Below are 20,066 nucleotides of genomic sequence, written 5' to 3'. Positions count from 1 at the left end.
TGGGGTAGGGGTTCAGTGTTTGGAGTTTGATGTTGAGGTATAGGGGTTCTGGGTTAGGAGTTTGATGTTGGGGTATAGGGGTTCTGGGTTAGGAGTTTGATGTTGGGGTATAGGGGTTCTGGGTTAGGAGTTTGATGTTGGGGTATAGGGGTTCTGGGTTAGGAGATTGATGTTGAGATTAGGGATTCAAGGTTAGGGGTTTATTACTGGGGTAGGGTTTCAGGATTTGGATTTTGTTGTTGGGATATGGGTGTTCAGGGTTTGGAGTTTGATGTTTGGGTTAGGGGTTCAGGGTTTGGAGTTTGATGTTGAGCATATAGGGGTTCAGGGTTAGGAGTTTGATGTTGAGCGTATAGGGGTTCAGGGTTAGGAGTTTGATGTTGGTGTTAGGGATTAAGGATTCGGAGTTTGTTACTGGAGTCTGATGTTGGGGAGAGGGCTTCAGGGTTAGGAGATTGTTGTTGGTGTTAGGGGTTCAGGGTTAAGGGTTTGATGCTGGGGTATTGGTTCAGAGTTAGACTTTAGGGACAAGGAGTGAGGTCTTGGAGTTAGAGGTTTGTGTTAGATGTCGTGGTTTAGAGTTAAGGGTTCTGGCTAGAGGTTCGAAGTTGGGGTTTGGTGTTAGGGGTTCAGAGTTGGGGTTAGGGTTTGGGGTTAGGAGTTAGGTGCTGCGGTTCAGGGAAGCGATTTGGAGTTAGGAATTCAAGGTCAGAGGTTGGGATTAAGGGCTGGTGGTCCAGGGTTAGAGGTTAGGGGCAGGGATTAGTGGTTGGGGGTCAGGGTTAAGCGTTTGGGGCTCAGGTTAGAGGTTGGGGTTTGCAGTTCGGGGTTATGGGTTTGGGTTTGTGTTTAGGGGTTTGAGGTTGGGGAATGGGGTTCTGGGTAGGAGTTTGGGGTTAGGAGCTCAGGGTTCGAGGTTGGGGTTAGGAGTTTGGAGTTAAGGTTTCCGGGATTATGGTACAGGGTTGGGCTAGGGGTTAGGGGTTAGGGATTTTAGTTAGGGGTTAAGGGTCAGAGGTTAGGGGTTTGGATAGATTTAGTGGCTCACGAACCTTTGTGGAGGTTCCAGTTGGATGAATCCGCTGGTAGCTCCCCACAGGGTTAAATCCGCAGGAATGTTCCACACTGTGAGAATGTGTCCATTTGGTTAACTTGCTGCAGTTGCACACTCGTTACAAAGATACTGGAAATTGTGGGAATACGGTTGCAAGGTGACTTCAACAAATCCCAGGTTGGAGAATGTTATACAGGGCAGCACAATAGACCCATCAGCACAGGGTGAAGTGGCAAAATAGACAGGCTGGTAGGAATGCGGATCCAGCATTAACTGAGGAATAGGAAATGGAGAACAATGATTAATTATTGCAGTTTGTCATGTAGAGAATTCCCCAAAGCTCAGAGCTTTACTCTGTATCTGACCCCATGCTGTCCCTGTCCTGGGAGTGTTTGATGGGGGGACAGTGTAGAGGGAGCTTTACTCTGTGTGTCCTTGGGGGAGGAGGCTGTGATGAGTGTGGGGCTGAAGGCTGTGGTTGAGGGGCACAGTGCTGCGACAGAGGTAAGTGAGAGGGGATGGGGGAGGATGAGTCTCCTGATGGGATATAATGTGGGGAATTGGTATCCCTCAGCATTGAGCTGTGGCTGCACCAATCAATGGGGAAAGTGAGTGATAACAAGGGTGACTGTGTCAGCCTACTGTCCTGAGACTGTTTCCAAAACAACAGGTTGACCAATGAGGAGGCTTGAACAGATGAGGCTGTTACCCTGTGCAGTTTAGAAAAATAATCAGCAAATCTTTGACAGATATGTCTTTGGGAATAATCACACCCCACGTGCCAGTGTCCTATCACCAAGTCACTCTTTAGTTCCACATGGAGAGTCCCTATCATGGATGCAGCTCTGTCAGAGCCAGCTCTCAGAGTGAACACAATCTCTGGTTATATCTGGCAGCCAGGGCTCCCCAATCAGGGAGCTGAGACTCTCCCAGCTTCACCTAGCTGACCCTGTTACAATCACTACAGGGACGAGTTAACCAAGTTACTGAGAACCAGAAATGGAAATTACTGGAAACGCTCAGAAGTTCAGCAGCATCTTTGGAGAGAAAGCAGTTAACATTTCAGGTCCAGCAACCCGTCTTCAGAATGGTTTTTGTTCAGTTTTTTTTGTTTCGTGTCATTTGAGTTCCTGTGAGGTTGTTCCAATCTCAGTCAGAGAGTCTGGAGCAGGGGCTCCCTGTCTGAGCTTTGGGGATTGAACCCAGAGACACATTGTCACTCAGGGGTTTATGGATCTTTGTAATCCACTCCCCCAGAGCATTGTGAATACTCAGTCATTGACCGTGTTCACAGGAGAGAGTCTGGCCAGCTCCTGGACACTGTAGCACAGTGCTGGATGGTGGAGCTGACAGGGGACCACTGGAATCGAACTGTATTTCACAGCATCTTAAAGGGGCTGAACGGCCTTCTCTTATTTCTTCTGTCCTGACATTAATGCTGGGATTGTCTCTCCCCCCTCTCAGCCTGAAGGAGAATTTCGGATGCAAGGCTGAACATTCCCAGAAGGATGTAGCTGCATACCAAGTGATCAGGGAGGAAGTGAGGAAATTGGGGAGAATGACGTTTGCAGAGATTGCTGTCCTGATCCTCTTCATCTTGTTAGTCATCCTGTGGTTCACCAGAGATCCTGGCTTCATACCCGGATGGGCAACTGTGCTCTTTAACAAAGACGGAGACGAGTAAGGATCAGCTAACTTTCTCTCTCTCGCTTCCTTTCCTTCACTCTCTCTCTCTCTCTCTGACTCCCTCCTACTCATGCACTCTCTCTCTCACTCTCATATAACCTCACTCTCTGTCTTTCTCAATCTTTCACTCTCACTGTCACTATCTTTCTCTCTCTGTCCTCCTCCCCCCTCACTCTCTCTAAATCACACTCTCATTCTCTCTCCCCTCTATCCAACTCTCACTCTCACTCTATCTCTATCCCTCTCTCCTTCTCTCTGACTCACACTCTCACCCTCTCTATCCCTATTCCTCTCCTTCACTGTCTCTCTCTCTCTCTCTGGTGCACTCTCTCTCCCTGCCTCCCCCTGTCCCTCTCTCCCTCTCTCTCTCTCTCTTTGTCCCTCTCACACTCTCCCTCTCTCCCTCCAGTTATGTTACCGATGCCACCGTGGTGATGTTCATCTCCGTGCTGATGTTTATCGTTCCATCTGACAAGCCACGACTCCCATGTTTTCACAACGGCAACAGTGACGGTGCAGGTACGCCCTCGACTGAAGCTGCCCACCCTCCTCTACTGGGACAGCGTGGAATTGGATACGATGCTCCTAGGAAGTGGGGTGGTCCTTATAATGATGACAAAAAGAGCGAGAGTGAGGGAGAGTAGCGAGTAAGAGAGACTGAATGTGTGAGTGAGTGAGAGAGTGAGGCAGAGAGTGAATGGAAGAGGGTGAGAGAAGGAATGAGAGTGAGAGTGTAAACAGAGTAGGCACCTTCTTTGAGAAATAAATATTGATGTTTTGAAAACAGTTCATATTACAGAAGAGGGAGTGCCGGAGGTCTTAGAGAATATAAAGGTGGATAAATCTCCAGGATCTGATCTAGTGTATCCCAGGACTTTGTGAGAAGTTAGGGAGGAAATTGCAGGCCCCTTGCAGAAACATTTGCATCATTTATAAATATGGGTGAGGTGCTGAATGACTGGAGAGTGGCTAATGTTATGCCTTTGTTTAAGAAGGGATATAAGGAGAAGCCTGGGAACAATACACCTGTGAATCTGACTTAAGTGGTGAGTAAGTTGTTGGAAGTGATTCTGAAAGATAGGATTTATATGCATTTGGAGAGGCAAAAAAAAAGATTCGGGATAGTAGCATGGTTTTGTGTGGGGGCAATTGTATCTCACAAACCTGATTAATCGTTTTGAGGAAATAACCAACAAGATTGATGAGGGCAGAATGGTAGACATTGTTTACTTGGTGTTTAGTAAAACCTTTGACAAAGTTCCACATGGTAGACTAATGAGTAAAGTTGGATCCAATGGAATTCAGGGTGAGCTTACCAATTGGATACAAAATTGGCTTAGCAATTTTGAGTGGTGGTGAAGGGTTTTTTTGGACTGGAGGTCTGTGACCAGTGGTGTTCCACAGGGATTTGTGCTGGGTCCACTTTTGTTTGTCATTTATAAAAATGATTTATCTGAGAATATAGAAAGCTTGGTCAGCATGTTTGCAGATGACATCGAGATTGGTGGTGCAATCAGTGAAGAAGGTTATCTAAGATTACACAGTTAAAAATCACACCTGCCAGGTTATTGTCCAATACTGGCACCTCCTCACCATTAAGTTTACAAAGGGATCTTGATCAATCGGGTCAATGGGCTGAGGAGTGGCAGATGGAGTTTAATTTGGATAGAAGTGAGATGTTGCGTTTTGGTAAAACAAACAAAGGCAGGACTTACACAATTAAACATAGGGCCCTGGGTACTTTGAAATTTACTTCACAGGTAGACGGGGTGGTTAAGAAGGTGTTTAGTACACTTGCCTTCATTGCTCAGTCCTTTGAGCATAGGATTTGGGAAGTCATATTGAGGTTGTACAGGACATTGGTGAGGCCTCTTCTGGAGCACTGTGTCCAGTTCTGGTCACACTGTGATAGAAGGATATTATTAAACTGGAGATGGTTCAGAAAGGATATACTGTTGCTGGGACTGGAGGGTTTGAGGTATAAGGAGAGGCTGGATAAGGTGGGGCCTTTGATACTGGAGAGCAGGAGGTTGAGGGGTGACCTTATGGAAGTTTATAAAATCACGAGAAGCATAGATAATATAGACGGCACAGTGGCTCAGTGCTCAGCACTGCTGCCTTTCAGCGCCAGGGACCTGAGTTTGATTCCCACCTCAGGCGACTGTCTGTATGGTGGTTGTACATTCTCCCTGTATCTGCGTGGGTTTCTTCCCACAGTCCAAAGACATGCAGGTCAGGTGAATTGGCCATGCTAAATTGCCCATAGTGTTAGGTGCATTAGTCAGGGGTAAATACAGGTTAGCAGGGTGGGTTACTTTTTGGATGGTAGGTGTGGACTTATTGGGCTGAAGGGCCTGTTTCCATACTGGGTAGGGAATCTAATCTAATAAGGTGAATGGCCAGTGTCTTTTCCCTAGGGTGGGGGACTTGGGGCATTGTTTTAAGGAGAGAGTTTTAAAAAAAGACACAAGACAATTCTTTGTTTACACCGAGAGTTGTTCGTGTGTGGAATGAATGTCCTGATGAAGTGGTGGATGTGGGGACAGTTACAATGTTTAAAAGACATTTGGATGGATTCATGAATAGGAAAGGTTTGGAGGGATATGGGTCAGGGGCAGGGCAGGTGGAACAAGTCTAGTTTGGGAAGGCTGTCAGTGTGGACTGGATGGAGCGAAGGGTCTGTTTCTGAGCTGTATGCCTCTATGAAAACTTTTCATTTTGTTGTGGTTGAATTCTATTGATGTCCATCATCACAGCTCCTGAGACACAATTCAAACTCTATTCTTCTGGGCTGAGCCAATATTTTTCTAACTTGAATTCAGACCATTAGATCCTTAATGAAGTCTTCATTGACTCTGAGCGTGCTTGGTTTCTGGCTGTTAAATACTTTGAAAGAGGACTTGCATAAATAGGGGGTACAATTCAAAAGGGGGGTGCAGGAGCAGGCCTGGATGGATATGTGCCCAGATGATTGAAGGCTGCAGGACAGGGGAGAAAGCAGTTAATCAAACACATAACGATCTCAGCTTTATTAATAAAGGCACAGAGTACAGAGCGAGGAGGTGATGTTCAACTTGTAGAAGACCCTTGTCTGCCCGCAGCCGGGGTACTTGTCCAGTTGTGGGCCCCACATTTTAGGAAAGTTGCGAATGTATTAGAGAGACAGTGCAAGTGAGTTACAAGAATGATTCCAGGAATGAGGAACTTCAGAGATGAGGAGAGATTGAAGAAGTTGAGACTGTTCTCCTCAAAGAGAAGAGGGTGAGAGGAGATTGGATAGAGATTCTCAAAGTCAAGGGCAGGCTAGACAGAGTAGATAGGGAACAATTATTCCTAATTGAGAAAAAGAACAAGATTTAGAGGGCAGAGATTTAAAGTGATTTGTCCGAGAAAGTAGGATGAGACCTGAGGAAACCCTGAGAGTAGTCAGGGTGTGGAATGAACCGCCTGGAGGTGTGGTGGAGGCAGGTTCGATGGAGACATTGAAGAGGGCACTGGATAGCTCTTGGGATAGAAATGGTTTACAGGGAGTTGGGGGAAAGGCAGGAGGTTGATACTGGGGGGAGGGGGGTGTGGTCTCAGAGCCAGACTTGATAGCAGAGCTGGTATGCAATGGGCTGAATGACCTCACGCTGCACTGTACCAATGAAGTGACTCTGACTGAATGTCCCAGAGAGCTTTCCCACCAATGGGGTGCTTGTTAAAGTGTGGGAGTGCTGATGTCACCTGGGAAATGGGGTGGAGAGCAAGCAGTGACCAGACAATCTGTTATCGGTGATGAGGGAGAGTCAGGCACCAGGATGCTGGGTGAGGTCTCACTCCTCAGAACAGTGTCCTTAGAATCTGTCACAGCCGTGTGAGAGAATCTCATTCTAAAAGGCAGCACTTCAGCAGTGCAGCAATTCTTCAGTATTTCATTGGGCCCATCACTCCACAGCAAAGGGTCAGGGCCCGATTTAGAAACCCTGCTGGCCATTGTGATAAAATGGAGTGCCTACTCAGCCATTTGTGCAGCCAGTTTAGAGTGAACCCCATCACTGTGGGTCTACAGTCATGTCTCTAGAGGATGTGAGTCATGTTCCCTAAAGGACATGAGTCAACCCAATGGATTTTCAACAACAATCTGATATCTTTATGGCCACTTCCATTGGTTCCAGTTTCTTACTGATTTTCATGGGGAATGTGTTTCTCATGCCTCAAAGTGGGATTTGGTTTTCTTTCTCCTCTGTTACATAACCACAACATTCCAGTGTGTCCCCAGGTGCCAATGGGCCCAGTCTCATTGTCGCAGAGGCAGCAGGATTGGTCACTAGTGAGGAACAGGGAGAGAATAAAGAGTGAGTGAGGGAGGTGAGGAGACAGTGAACTGCTGGGACCTGTGCCTGAAATTGGGGTGTTCACATGGGAAATAGAAAGCCAGTTGAAAGGAAGACATTGTGAGGGCTCTAGGAGTGTGGGGCCTGTTGGGTAACACATTCACAGAGCTGTCAGAGACTGAACGGCCACATCATCTCCTGTCACCAGAGTCATAGAGTCATAGAGATGTACAGCATGGAAACAGATCCTTCGGTCCAACTCATCCATGTCGACCAGATATCCCAACCCAATCTAGTCCCTCCTGCCAGCATCTGGTCCATATCCCTCCAAACCCTTCCTATTCATACACCCATCCAGGTGCCTTTTAAATGTTGTAATTGTACCAGCCTCCACCACTTCCTCTGGCAGCTCATTCCATACACGTACCATCCTCTGCGTGAAAACGTTGCCCTTTAGATCTCTTTTATATCCTTTCCCTCTGTTCCTAAACCTATGCCCTCTATTTCTGGATTCCCCCAACCCAGGGAAGAGACTTCGACTATTTATCCTATTCATGCCCCTCATGATTTTATAAACCTCTATAAGGGATACATGTTAGGAATGTTTTTGGTCTCCTGTCTCACTGTGACTAGAATTCACTCACAACGGGTAGATGGAGGGAAGGAGACATATCAGGAGGGAGGTGTAGACAATTCATGTCCCATGCCCTGAAAAACATTCCCTTCTGCAATAACTGACAAATATTGTTGTAGTTCTGTTCGCCGAGCTGGGAATTTGTGTTGCAGACGTTTCGTCCCCTGTCTATGTGACATCCTCATTGCTTGGGAGCCTCCTGTGAAGCGCTTCTGTGATCTTTCCTCCGGCATTTATAGTGGTTTGAATCTGCCGCTTCCAGTTGTCAGTTCCAGTTGTCCGTTGCAGTGGCCGGTATATTGGGTCCAGGTCGATGTGTTTGTTGATGGAGTTTGTGGATGAGTGCCATGCTTCTAGGAATTCCCTGGCTGTTTTCTGTTTGGCTTGTCCTATAATAGTAGTGTCCTCGTTCCGGATTCAAACCACTACAAATGCCGGAGGAAAGATCACAGAAGCGCTTCGCAGGAGGCTCCCAGGCCCTAGACAGGGCTTACCTCCCAAGCACCTAGACAGGGGACGAAACGTCTGCAACACAAATTCCCAGCTCGGCGAATAGAACCACAACAACGAGCACCCGAGCTACAAATCTTCTCACAAACTTTGAACTGACAAATATTTTGTGTCCTCCCAGGTAATGGATGCAAGTACGGTCCTGCTCCGGCGATACTGAACTGGAAAACTGTCCAAGACAACCTAGCCTGGAATGTCGTCATTCTATTGGGAGGGGGCTTTGCACTGGCTGAAGGCAGTGAGGTAACTCCGTCTGTTACCACTGGAGGCGCACTCTCAAGAATGGGGGAATGGGCAAAGAGTACGCCATTCAGTCTTGGAGTCTGCTCTGACAGTCAAAAAGATCTGGTTGTGATATCAACTCCATTTTCCTATCTGCCTCTCACAAAAATCTGATACCTTTATTTGTCAAATTCTAATGTCTGTACTCAATAAGTTCAGTCAGGTGACCTCCACTATTGTTTATAGGAAGAGAATTCCACATATTTACAATCTCCTGAGAGAAAAAAGGTATTTCTCCTCATCTTCCACTTAAACATGAGATTCCGTATTCCTATTCTCTAGTTGCAGCATCTCCCATGAGGGGAAAAATCATCGCAGTATCCATTCTCTCACACCCCGTCGGTCACTCTGATAGAGACAGGCCTAACCTGCTCAACCCTCCATCACAAGATCATCCCAGGAATGAGCTTTGTGGACCTTTGCTGAATTGTTTCAGAAGCAATAAGATTTTACTGAATAAGGAGGCTAAGACTGTACATAGATGTGGTCTGACCAATGCCCTGCTCAGCTGCAGTAAGGCTGTTGGTTAGCTCAGTTGGCAAGACAGCTGGTTTGCAATGTGGAATGATGCCAACAGCATAGGTTCAATACCCACACTGATTGAGTTGCCATGGGGGCCTCTCCTTCTTAATCTGTACCCTCGTGTGAGGTGTGGTGACCCTCAGATTAAACCCTCACTGGTTGCCTTTCTCCTGAAGGAGAGATTAGCCCAATGGGGCTGTCGTGACTTTACCTTCCCAGCTGCTGTCAAACTTCCCTATTCTTACATTCCACTTCCTTTGCAATAGACCTGACATTTCATTCACCTTCCTAATCACTTGCTGCCCCTGCAGACTAACGTCGTGTCCCAGAACCCCCAGATCCCTCTGTATCTCTGAGTTCTCCGACCCCTCTCTATTTAGAGATTGTGCTGCTTTCCCATTCTTTCTGCCAAAGTGGACATGTTGACACGTTCCCACATTGTACCCCTTAACAGAGAACATAGAACATTACGTGAGAACGCTCCTGAGCCTTCACTTCACCTGTGTATATCTCCTTTCAGACCCTCCACCTCCTCTTCACAATTAGCTCTCCGACCCAATCTCAGGGTTTTCTGCAAACTAAATATTTGGTCCTTTAACTAAATCATTGGTACAGGTTGTGAATTAATTGAGGCTACAGCACTCCGTTTGTTACAGCTGACTCCCCCATCCCAGGGAAAAGACCATGTCTATTTATCCTATCCATGCCCCTTATTATTTTATAAACCTCTATAAGTCACCCCACAGCTTCTGATGCTCCAGGGAAAATAGCCCCAGCCTATTCAGCCTCTCCCTATAGCTAAAATCCTCCAACTCTGGAAACATCCTTGTAAATCTTTTCTGAACCCTTTCAAGTTTCACAACATCTTTCCAATAGGAAGGAGACCAGAAGTGCACACAATATTCGTAAAAGGATAATGTTGGGGAATGAGATGAAACTGTATTTTCCTGTTTGTCTTAATGTTCTTCTGTCTTTTATATGTGTATTTGTTTCTCTTTGAGTAATAAACTTATTCTTTGTTCTTAAAGAATATTAGTGACCAAACATCACAATCACCAATTACAAATATTAAATGTTATGATCTATCAAAACTAAAAACTGAAAGAACTGCGGACGCTGTAAGTCAGGAACAGAGACAGAAATTGCTGGAAAAGCTCAGCAAGTCTGGCAGCATTCTGTGGAGAGAAATCAGAGTTAACGTTTTGGGTTTTTCTTGTTTTCAATTTCAAATAGCAATTTCTATTTTTATGTGTGATCTATCAACCCTTCTAGCACATAGCTTGTACAGTATCACCTTCAGGTGGGATTATAACGATATCTACTCTCTGTTTTCTGTTAGCTAGCCAATCCTTTCTCCAGGCTAGTACATCATTTCCTGCACTGGGTGGGCTGACAGTTTACGGTTATGTCTTTCTAGAAATCAGGCCTTTCCCAGTGGCTTGGAGACCAGCTGACCCCTCTGGAAGCCATCCCATCCTGGGCCATTGTTATCATCCTCTGTCTGCTGATCGCTACATTCACGGAATGTGCCAGCAACGTTGCTACGACATCACTGTTCCTCCCGATCCTGGCTGCGATGGTGAGTCTGGCTGCTGTCTCTAAAACATGGTAAAAACAATGACTGCAGATGCTGGAAACCAGATTCTGGATCAGTGGTGCTGGAAGAGCACAGCAATTCAGGCAGCATCCGAGGACAGGCAAAATCGACGTTTTGGGCAAAAGCCCTTCATCAGGAAACATCCTGATGAAGGGCTTTTGCCCGAAACGTCGATTTTGCCAGTCCTCGGATGCTGCCTGAATTGCTGTGCTCTTCCAGCACCACTGATCCAGAGTCTCTAAAACATGCCATTGTCATATTCACAATCATCACAACTTCTGGCAGGATCAGCCCGAGGAATGTGAACTGCCCCTTATTACCTTCACTAAGTGCCATTCAGTGCAATAGAGGACTTCTCTTTGTTAAGAGCCAACTACATTGATGTGGGTCCAGAGTCCAAGAGACTTGACGGGAGATATGGAGAGGTTGTTTCTCCTTGTGGGAGAGTCGAGGACCAGAGGGCAGTGTCCCAGAATAAGGCTCACGCATATTTAAGACAGAATTGGGGAGGAATTTCTTCTGTCAGAGGTGAATGAATCTGTGGAATTCTTTACCACAGGTGACTGTTGAGGCTAGGTCGGTAAGTATATTCAAGGTTGAGATTGATTTTAATCAGTGAGGGGATCCAGAGTTATGGGGAAAAGATAGGAAAGAGGAATTGATGATTATCAGATCAAGCCATTGACTGACAGAGCAGAGTGGATGGGCTGAATGGCCTACTCCTTACTTCTGCTTGTACATGTTATGGTCTTAATTGAAAAATAAGTGAATCAATAAAGAACTTTGACAGAGCTGTGTGAATTCACAGGGCAGTGATCGACCCATGTAGTTTATTAGCAATGTGTCCACCATCCTATCACACAGTGACAGTGAATAGGTGCAGGGCTCACTGTGTGAAACCCAGAGCTGCCAACTCTCCAGGATTGTCCTGAAATCTCCTGGTGAAAACCCAGGAGAAATTGGAAAAAATAATTTTATTCAATAATTTTGTGCATTAGATCTAAAGAAAGTCAGAAGTCACATGACACCAGGTTATAGTCCAGCAGGATTATTTGAAATCACAAGTTTTCGGAACACTGCCCCTTTGTCAGGTCCCTGCAAACACTTGTTATTCAGCTTGACGACACTCTACTAACACTATTTGTACTTACCTGTTGACACTCTTACTTATCTGGAATTACCTTACCATTATCTCTCTGCCTATATATTCTGTGCCTATACACCTCCCTCTACTTCACCTGACAAAGGGGCAGTGCTCCGAAAGCTTGAGAATTCAAATAAACCTGTTGGGCTATAACTTGGTGTCATATGACTTCTGGCCTTGTTCACCCCAGTCTAACATTGGCACCTCCACATCTGATCTCCACAGGCAATGGCGAATCATCCAATCAGCAAGAAGGAGTCAGTTCATTTCCGATTGGCTGTGTTAAGGAGGGGGTCGTGTGGAATTGAAATGTCCAATGACCAATGGGGGGAAGGTCATTAGTGCATGTGTCAGGTGACCAATGGTGGGTGGAGGTGGGGGGGAGAGGTTTCTGTAAGTAACAGGAGGTCATGTGATGAAAACAGGAAGTGTGCAAGCAGAGATAGTGACCCAGGTTGTGGATGGGTTACTGGAATTTTGTGACAATTTTTGTTTTGGATTCACAGGCACAACGAATCAAACTACACCCCCTCTACGTCATGCTCCCCTCCACCCTCTGTGCTTCATTCGCTTTCATGCTCCCAGTGGCAACTCCTCCAAACTCCATTGTTTTCTCCTATGGCTACCTGAAGGTGGCTGACATGGTAGGTGTTGGAAACATTTAAACCAGATCATATTGCTTACACTAACTGGAATTTCACATTCAGTTTGAAGGTGAGAAATGTGTGTCTGAGACCAGTATTTTAAACTTAAGTAGTGGCAATGATAAGGATTTGAGCATGCTATCAGCTAAAGTTAATTGGGAAACATGGTTTAAAAGATAGGTCAGATGAGAAGCCATTGGAGATATTTAAGGAGACATTCCTAAACTCACGGCAAACGTGTATTTCATAGAAATGGAATGGTTCCGTAGGGAAGGTACAGCAACTATAATTACCTGAGGAAGTCTGGGATGGTATGAACCTGAAAGAAAAAATACACAATACTGTCAAGTTTAGCAGATGGGGACAGATTTTTGAAACCACCCAAAGAAAGATGGAGGGAACAGTATGAGCGAGAGCGAGCTAGAAATATTAAAACAGCCAGTAAGAGTGCCTGTAAGTATGTAAAAAGAAGAGGAGTGCCTGAAGTGATTGTGGGTGCCATAAGACGGTGAGGCTGGGTATTGATAATGGGTGGCACGGTGGCACAGTGGTTAGCACTGATGCCTCACAGCACCAGGGACCCAGGTTCAATTCCCGCCTCAGGCGACTGACTGTGTGGAGTTTGCATGTTCTCCCCGTGTCTGCGTGGGTTTCCTCCAGGTGCTCCGGTTTCCTCCCACAGTCCAAAAATGTGCAGGTTAGGTGAATTGGCCATGCTAAATTGCCCGTAGTGTTAGGTGAAGGGGTAAATGTAGGGGAATGGGTCTGGGTGGGTGGTGGGTCGGTGTGGACTTGTTGTAGGGCCTGTTTCCACACTGTAATCTAACCCTGATTTGCATTGGTGGAAGTGAAGATCGGGTGTTTTGTGTCTTCATTGTAGACAGATGTAGAAAAATGACTGAAGATAATTGAAAGGGGAGACGAACAGGAAAGGAACTTAAAACCATCACCATCATCAGAGAAAAGGTGCTAGGAAATCTGTTATAAGTAAATATTGACATATCTTCTGCTCCTTACAGCTTGCATCTTAGAGTCTTAACAGAAGTGGTTAAAGAGAAAGTAGATGCTTAAATTGTACAACAATCCCAGCGGATTGCTTTTGTAACATCTCTTCTCAAGAAAGGCAGGAGACAGACTACAGGCCAGTTAGGTGGGAATCTGTCTTTGCGAAAATGGTCACATCCATTATTAAGGAGGTGGTAGTTGGACATTTAGAAAATTATAATGGAATCAGGTAGAGTCTACCTGGTTTTGTGAAAGGGAAATCATGTTTGACTAATTTATTCAAGCTCCTTGAGAATTAACATTTGTGATGGATGAAGGGGAAGTTGTAGATGGGGTGGACCTAAATTTCCAACACCTCCATGTAGGGGATAACCTATTAGCAGGGATTGAGGGTTGGGTAACTGACAGGAAATAGAGAGTAGACCATTCTCAGTTTGGCAAACAGGAATCAATAGAGAGCTGCGAGGATCAATTCCTTAGATGAAGGGACCAAATTCATGGTAACTAAACATGCAGATGACACAAAGATAATGAGATTACTGTAGTGCCAGAAGGGCATAGAGATTCTCACAGGGATTTAGGTTCAGTGAATGGGGATATTTTGCTGATGGAGTGGAATCTGGGAAAATGTGGGCGTGTTGATGTTGATAGGATGAATATAAAAGCAGCATTGCATTAAATGGGAAGAGATCGCAGATTGTATACAGTTCTGGTCACTACTCTAACAGAAGGATGTGGATACTTTGGAGAGGGTACAGAAAAGGCTTACATGGATATTGTTTGGTCGGGGGGGATTTTAACGATGAAGAAAGGTTAGATAGACTGGGTTTGGTTTCACCGGAATGCAGGAGGTTGAGGGGTGACCTAATGGAAGGTGATAAGATTGTGAATGGCACAGATGGAGTGGAACCTATGAAGCTTTTTCCCAGGGTGGAGGGATCCTTTACTAGGGGACACAGGTTAAAGGTGAGGTGGGATGGTGATGTTTAAAAGAGATGAGCGAGGCAGGTTTTTCACACAAAGGATGGTGAGTCCTGGAACGTGCTGCCAGAGGTGGTGGTGGAAGCAGACACAATAGCAGCATTCAAGAAACACCTGGATGGGCACAGGAATAGGAAAGGAATGGAGGGATACGGATCCTGTAAGTGAAGACAGTTTTTGTATGGAAAGACAAAATGTGTTGGGGCAGGCTTGGAAGGCCGAAGGGCCTGTTCCCATGCTGTATTGGTCTTTGTTGGAGTCTTTACACATGAATCATAAGATGTTAGTTTGCAGATGCAGCAAGTCGTTCAGATGGCCAATGGAATCTTGCTCTGCACAGAGGACAGCAATATTTTAAAAAAAAAGGTATTTTGCGACTGTTACACACAATGTTGGCGAGGCCATACCTGGAGGACTCTGTACAGTATGGGCTCCTTATTTAAACAAGGATATTAGAAGGAGGTCAGAGAAAGTTTATTTAACAAATTCGTGGAATGAAAGAATTATTTTATGAGCACAGATTGAGTATGTTGAGCTCATGCCCATTTGAGTTTAGAAGAATGGAAGATGGTTTTATTGAACAATATGAAATCCTGAGGGCACTTGATGAGGTGGACACTATGTGGGAGGGAGTCCAGAACCAGGGGATGTATTTTAGCACGTTGGAATTTAAAAATTGAGGAGGCGATGTGGAGAATTTTTCACCTCAAAGGGTCATGAGTTATAGAGATGTTCAGCACGGAAACAGACCCTTCAGTCCAACTTGTCCATGCTAACCAGCTATCCCAACCTAATCTAGTCCCGATTTGGAGATGCTGGTGTTGCACTGGGGTGGACAAAGTTAAAAATCTCACAACACCAGGTTATAGTCCAACAGGTTTATTTGGAAGCACTAGCTTTCGGAGCACCACTCCTTCATCAGGTGATTGTGGAGGGCTCAATTGTAATGCACAGAATTTACAGCAAAAGTTTACAGTGTGATGTAACTGAAATTATACATTGAAAAATACCTTGATTGTTTGTTGAGTATCTCATCTGTTCAAATACCATGATAGTTTCACTTCCTTCATGTGTAAATCACAAAACTTTTATTTTAAAAGTTACATTCTCAGGTTAACTGTAACAATGAGTGTTAGCTAGATAAAATGTTGAAGGTGTTAGCCCCCTGTGTTCTCTGTCTGTGCCATAATGTTTAGACTGATTACTATCAGTGAAACCATCATGGTATTTGAACAGATGAGAGACTCAACAAACAATCAAGGTATTTTTCAATGTATAATTTCAGTTACATCACACTGTAAACTTTTGCTCTAAATTCTGTGCCTTACAATTGTGTCCGCCACAACTACCTGATGAAGGAGCGATGCTCTGAAAGCTAGTGTGCTTCCAAATAAACCTGTTGGACTATAACCTGGTGTTGTGAGATTTTTAATCTAGTCCCATTTGCCAGCACTTAGCCCATACCCCTGTAAACTCTTCCTATTCACATAACTGTCCAGATGCCTTTTAAATGCTGTAATTGTACCAGCCTCCACCACTTCCTCTGGCAACTCATTCCATACACGCACCACCCTCTGCGTGAAAAAGTTGCTCCTTCGGCCCCTTTGAAATCTTTCCCTCTCACCTTTAACCTATACCCTCTAGTTCCATGCCCCTCATGATTTTATAAACCTCTATAAAGTCACCCCACAGCCTCCGACGCTCCAGGGAAAACAGCCCCAGCCTATTCAGCCTCTCCCTATAGCACAAATCCTCCAACCCTGGTAACACCCTTGCAAATCTTTTCTGAACCCTTTCAAGTTTCACAACATCTTTCCGATAGGAAGGAGACCAGAATTGCATGCAATATTCCAACAGTGGCCTAATCAATGTCCTGTACAGCCGCAACATGACCTCCCAACTCCTGTACTCAATACTCTGACCAATAAAGGAAAGCATATCACACGCCTTCTTCACTATCCTATCTACCTGCGACTCTACTTTTAAGGAGCTATGAACCTGCACTCCAAGGTCTCTTTGTTCAGCAACACTCCCTAGGACCTTACCATTAAGTGTATAAGTCCTGCCCTGATTTGCCTTTCCAAAATGCAGCACCTCACATTTATCTAAACTCCATCTGCCACTCCTCAGCCCATTGGCCCATCTGATCTGTGGAGGTTTCCTCCCAGAGAGAGGAGTTGGTTATTGCATATTGTTCAGGACTGAGATAAGCCGATTTTTGACTGTTCAGGGGGTTCAGGGTTACTGGGGGGGGGGTGGGGGGGGGGGGGGTGTGGAGGTGGGAAAGCAGAATTGAGGGATAAATCACATAATTAATTATCTTATCAAATGGCAGAGCAGGCTGGAGGGAGCAGCTCCGTGGTCTACCCCGCTCTTGGAAACGTCCCTTCACCCTTGGGCAATGGGTGTTGATGATAAAGACAGGCGTTGAGATGTCGGTGATGTAGTCCGTCTGCTGTGAGGACACCCAGAAAGGAGGCAGTCCCAGCAGCTTGACCCAGCAATGATGAAGCTTACCGGGCTAGTTAGAGTTGGGTCTAAAATCTGACAGACTCCGAGTTTGCGAGTCACTGTTGCCCATTCCAGCAGCAGACTGTGGGATGTTCCTCAGCATCCTGGGTGTTTTAGCTAGTGCTTCATTCAGAAACAGGTCAGCCACAGCTCAGTGTGGAGTCCCCTCACCTCTCAGCCAGGAGTTGCTGGGATCAGGCCGCCTCAGTAATGCAGGCTAACATGCCCAATGCAGTGCTGGGGTAGTGCCACATTGTCACAGGGACTGCCATTCAGCTTCATGAGTAGCTAAACCAAGGCTTAGTCTGTCCTTGCAAAAAGAAACATGACTAATATTTTACAGGAACTGTCCTGAGAGTGTTTGATGGGTTTACAGGGAGGTTTACTCTGTATCTAACCCTGTGCAGTCACTGTCCTGGGGAGAGTTGGATGAGTACAGTGTAGAGAAAGCTTTACACTGTATCGAACCCCGTGCTGTCCCTGTCCTGGGCAGTGTTTGATGGGGACAGTGTTAGGGAGTTTTACTCTGTATATAACCTTGTGCTGTCCCTGTCCTGATACTGTTTGATGGGGAACAGTGTAGAGAGAGCTTCACTCTGTATCTAACCATATGCTGTCCCTGTCCTGAGAGTGTTTGATGGGAACAGCGTAGAAGGAGCTTTACTCTGTATCTAACCCTTCATGCAACAACATGAAGCTCTCTGGCTCGATTTTCACTCAGGCCTTCTCACTATTCCCCTGTTCCTTTCTGATATTCCACAGGCAAAGACTGGAATCGTTGTGAATTTCATTGGAGTACTGGTTATCACACTGGCTGTGAACACTTGGGGTCAGGTTTTGTTTGACCTGGGGACCTTTCCTGATTGGGCAAATACTACAGCCCTGCCATGAACTGAATGAGGAAATTCACACAGGCCTCAAAATGACACCGAACCATTGGCTGCTGCACAGGATCTCCCCGGAACTTGTTAATTGTATTTTAATTACTGAAATAGAGCCTCCCAGGTGCCTCACTGGACTGTAGATTTTGATGTGATGTGAGTAAATTTGAAGTGTACATTCAGAGCTTTGTCAGGTAGCAACAGGACCCGCTGCTTGACAGTGTGTCGCTGTGATATTCAAGTTAATTCTCCAAGCTCCCCCCTCTGATCCAGAATCTGCTGCAGGAAAAGCAGAGTATCTTCTGACAGATGAAGATCTGGAATTGAAATCAGAAATCATCTCCAGCCCTGAGGACACCCAGCTGCCTGTGCTGCGATAATCCAGCTTTACATTCCTTTTTATATCCAGCCTGTTTCTTTGAGTCTGGCTTGGGATTTGGGCACGTGTCTGTGTGACTGTGAATGCTAATTCATTGATTAAGACTGCCAAGGTGGGATTTGAACCCCTGTCCCCAAGGCTTTACCTGGATTAATAATCCAGGACATTCCCAATGTGGCACTGTCTCTGCCTTCCTTCTGTTGTTCTGCAGGTAGCTGTGTTGACCTGTGGAGTTTGCGCCTGTACCTGGGTGTTAGTGGCCAGTGCCTGTGTGCCCAGCTGTATCCATACCTGTGCGCCTATACCTGTACATCTGTATCTGTGTGCCCGGGTGTCTCTATACCTGCGTCTGTACCTTTTTGCCTGGGTGTGTTTGTGTCAGTGTGTTGGGAATGCCTGCACCTGCGTGCCCAGGTATGCCTCAATGTCCTGTGTGCCTGTACCTATCTCTTTACATGCGTGGAGAAAGTGAGGTCTGCAGATGCTGGAGATCAGAGCCGGAAATGTGTTGCTGGAAAAGCGCAGCAGGTCAGGCAGCATCCAGGGAACAGGAGAATCGACGTTTCGGGCATAAGAAGGGCTTATGCCTGAAACGTCGATTCTCCTGTTCCCTGGATGCTGCCTGACCTGCTGCGCTTTTCCAGCAACACATTTCTGGCTCTTTACATGCGTGCCTAGGTGTGTGTTTTTCTGTGAGAGACTCTGTGTGTCCCTGAATGAGTGTGTGTGTTTCAGGGTGGGAGAGGGTGTGTTTGGCGTGTGTTAGTATCTGTGTGGGAATGTGGCTGGAAGCAAGTACAGGTTGAGAGTTGGTTTGTGTGTGAGAGTGTACACATGTGAGTGTGTCTGTGTGAGTGCGTGTGTGGCGACATTGTGAGTGTTTGTGTTTTTGCAAGGCAGTTGTATGTGAGTGTGTGAGTGATTGTGAGAGTGTGTGCGCACGTTGGATTCTGATGATAGCAGTGTGAATGCAGAAAGCTGACTGACTCCCGGCCCATCATACGTTCCCTCTACACACATCGCAATGTCAGCATTTTGGAGGCACAGGTTTGCTGCAAAATATTTATTATTTGCAGGGGATTGCACTTTTGTAGAAATGTGAAAAATAAAGTTTTGAGTGTTATGATTTTCTTGTGATATAATCTGAGCCAACATGTCAACCCTTCCTCCCACCCAAAATACAGCTCCAGGCTGAAGGTAGACTCCACTTAATGGTCATTGGAGACTGTAGGCCACTCAGCCCCATATATCTGTGCTAGCCCTTTGAAAGAGCTCTCCAGTCAGTCGCACACCAACTTCTCAGTGCTATTTCCCAGGACCCCCTGTAGAAATGTCTTTCTCAAACTCCTTGTTTGATGCTGCTATTGGATTGTGTGACACTCTCTTCAGTCTGATAATTACAGCCACAGATTTCACGAGTAAATTTGGAAACACATCGATACAAGAGGACTTGGATTTTTGCAAAGCGATATCAACAGTAAGTGATGTGAGGTCAGTGTTTAATTTTAAACTTTCAATCAATCAATCTTTGTTATTGAGAGATTGGGAAGAGGTGAGTTTTTAAAAATCCATTCACATAACATAGGTGTCACTGGCTGGGCCCAGTATTTATTGCCCGGCCCTAGTTACCCCTTGAGAAGGTGGGGGTGAGCTGCCTTCTTGAACCGCTGCAGTCCCTGTGCTGTGGGTTGACCCACAATGTCCCTTAGAGTGGGAATTCCAGGATTTTGACCCAGCGACAGTGAACAAATGGGGACATATTTCCAAGTCAGGATATTGAGTAATTTGGAGGGGAACATGCAGGGGGTGGTGTTCCCATGTATCTGCTGCCCCTTGTCCTTCTAGATGGAAGTGGATGTGGGTTTGGAAGGTGCTGTCTGAGGATCTTTGGTGAATTTCTGGAGTGTATCTTGTAGACAG

The 20,066-nt window shown here is 45.8% G+C and overlaps 1 protein-coding gene across 1 annotated transcript in view; it reads left to right on the top strand.

The window, feature by feature from the left end:
* Nucleotides 1–18,694, top strand: part of LOC122564200 (solute carrier family 13 member 2-like) — a 45,619-nt gene extending 26,925 nt beyond the window's left edge. Inside the window, exons 7-12 of the mRNA XM_087977158.1 lie at nucleotides 2,519–2,734; nucleotides 3,150–3,259; nucleotides 8,322–8,443; nucleotides 10,422–10,583; nucleotides 12,252–12,389; nucleotides 17,649–18,694. Of these exons, the coding sequence (XP_087833284.1) occupies nucleotides 2,519–2,734; nucleotides 3,150–3,259; nucleotides 8,322–8,443; nucleotides 10,422–10,583; nucleotides 12,252–12,389; nucleotides 17,649–17,777 (877 nt within the window). The 3' untranslated portion in view covers nucleotides 17,778–18,694. The remainder of the gene's footprint in view (nucleotides 1–2,518; nucleotides 2,735–3,149; nucleotides 3,260–8,321; nucleotides 8,444–10,421; nucleotides 10,584–12,251; nucleotides 12,390–17,648) is intronic.
* The last annotated feature ends 1,372 nt before the right edge of the window (nucleotides 18,695–20,066 follow it).

This window comes from Chiloscyllium plagiosum, unplaced genomic scaffold, assembly GCF_037043375.1.
Source record: "Chiloscyllium plagiosum isolate Xiang-an unplaced genomic scaffold, Cpla_swu_hap1 HiC_scaffold_31, whole genome shotgun sequence".
Lineage (NCBI taxonomy): Eukaryota > Metazoa > Chordata > Chondrichthyes > Orectolobiformes > Hemiscylliidae > Chiloscyllium > Chiloscyllium plagiosum.
The sequence above is the reverse complement of the archived record's forward strand: the minus strand, read 5'-3'. Positions and strand labels throughout refer to the sequence as shown.